Raw genomic sequence first — 1,686 nt, 5'->3', positions numbered from 1 at the left:
CTCAGAGTTATCACTCTTGGAATTGGGTCTGGCAGCCTGCTGCAAAAAGACTGCAATGGATAGACCACATGATGTATGGGGAGAGATTCAGTTTATTCCCACGCTTGGAAAGGCCGAACCATCATCTCTGCAGACACATCCAAGAACCACTTTTCCCTGCAGCCTTTGACAATACCCGAGATGATGCCCAGACCGAGACCTGCACGTGCCCTGAGCCGCCTGGGTCATTCCAATTTCTGTTGGACAATCCTATGATTCAAACTCAGTAGCTGTAGATCTGACTCATGCGTTTCCTTTGTGTAAGGCACGGAGCATTCTCATTTCCCTTTCAACCCCTCTCCTCCCTTATATCCCCTGAGGGATAGCTGCATGCAAATCCCGGCCCACGCGTGTCCTGTATAAACACATGCTCCTGGAGGTAGAAAGCTCAGATTCTCTGGTGTCTCGGAGAGGCTCTATTCTCTGACAGTGTAATCATGAAGCCATTATTTGTATCCCTTCTCCTGCTGGCCGCCCCATCGTGTGAGTATTGGGTGGGACCGATCTGCACAGCACCAGGGGATGAATGGGTTGTGGGATGAATTCACACGGCTCTGTCTTTTCCACAGGGGTCCTGTCACAAGTGCAGCTGGTGGAGTCAGGGCCTGGGACTGTAAAACCCTCAGAGACTCTCAGCCTCACCTGCTCCATCTCAGGCGCCTCCTCAGACACTCTGGGCAGTAGTTGTTGCTGGTGGCACTGGATCCGGCAGAGTCCCGGGAAAGGGCTGGAATGGATGGGGCATATAGCTCAAGGGGGAAGCACAAACTACGCCACTTCCCTCCAGGGTCGCATCACCATCTCGGTGAACCCTTCCAAGAACCAGTTCTCCCTGCAGCTCCGCTCGCTGACAGCTGCAGACACCGCCACGTATTACTGCGCCAGACACACAGTGACACAGAGCAGAGCAAGGCCTGGCACAAAAAGAGGAAGCGAGTTCTGTGCAGACACTCAGGGCCCTTTAACACAAACTTCCCTGCTCCTGGTAGAAGGGGAACGTTCACTCCCCTGGCCATTATTATCACGGGACAGGGGCTGTCACCTCAGAGAACCGAAATGGGTGATGGGAATGATCTACAGCCCTTTGGAACCAATGAAACTCTCGCCTCTGATTTCACACGGCTTCGGTTGTTGTGGCCTTAAGAAGGACCTACATGGTGAGAGCAGATCCACAACTGGAATCAATGGTCACAGATCCACTGGATTCAATACAGCAGCTACCCCTATGTATGCCAGCTGACAATCTGAACCTTTTATTCAAACAGTTAAACACTCTAGTAAACACATGGGAGCTATTCGTCCAATGGGATTTGGGTGTCTAACTCCCTTAGGTTCCTTTGAAAATCCGAGTCTTTCATACGAACAGGCGCCATCTATACATTTAGAACTAGATCATCGTCCCCTTCAGAGCCGTGTCTTTTATTCTGGAAAGAATTAAAGCCTCTAGGCTCAGAGTGTAAAAGGTTCCAGAGCATTTAATATTCTAGTTAATATTGGATCCCTGCCCCCAAAGACTTTATTATCTAGGTAAAAAACAGGAGACAACAGATGGGAGATCACAGGGAACAAAGATAATATTAGTCAGCATGACAGGCACTGGCCACAGCAAACCACTGGTCTAACTGTTCTTTCTCTTCCATCTCCCAC

The 1,686-nt window shown here is 50.1% G+C and overlaps 1 gene segment (V, D, J or C); it reads left to right on the top strand.

Moving 5' to 3' along the window:
* Positions 1-428: 428 nt before the first annotated feature.
* On the top strand, positions 429-1,103 carry LOC117885506. The segment is given in 3 exon segments: positions 429-522; positions 609-946; positions 1,029-1,103. Coding segments are annotated over 3 exon segments (459 nt in total).
* The last annotated feature ends 583 nt before the right edge of the window (positions 1,104-1,686 follow it).

Source organism: Trachemys scripta, chromosome 12, assembly GCF_013100865.1.
Source record: "Trachemys scripta elegans isolate TJP31775 chromosome 12, CAS_Tse_1.0, whole genome shotgun sequence".
NCBI lineage: Eukaryota > Metazoa > Chordata > Testudines > Emydidae > Trachemys > Trachemys scripta.
The sequence above is the reverse complement of the archived record's forward strand: the minus strand, read 5'-3'. Positions and strand labels throughout refer to the sequence as shown.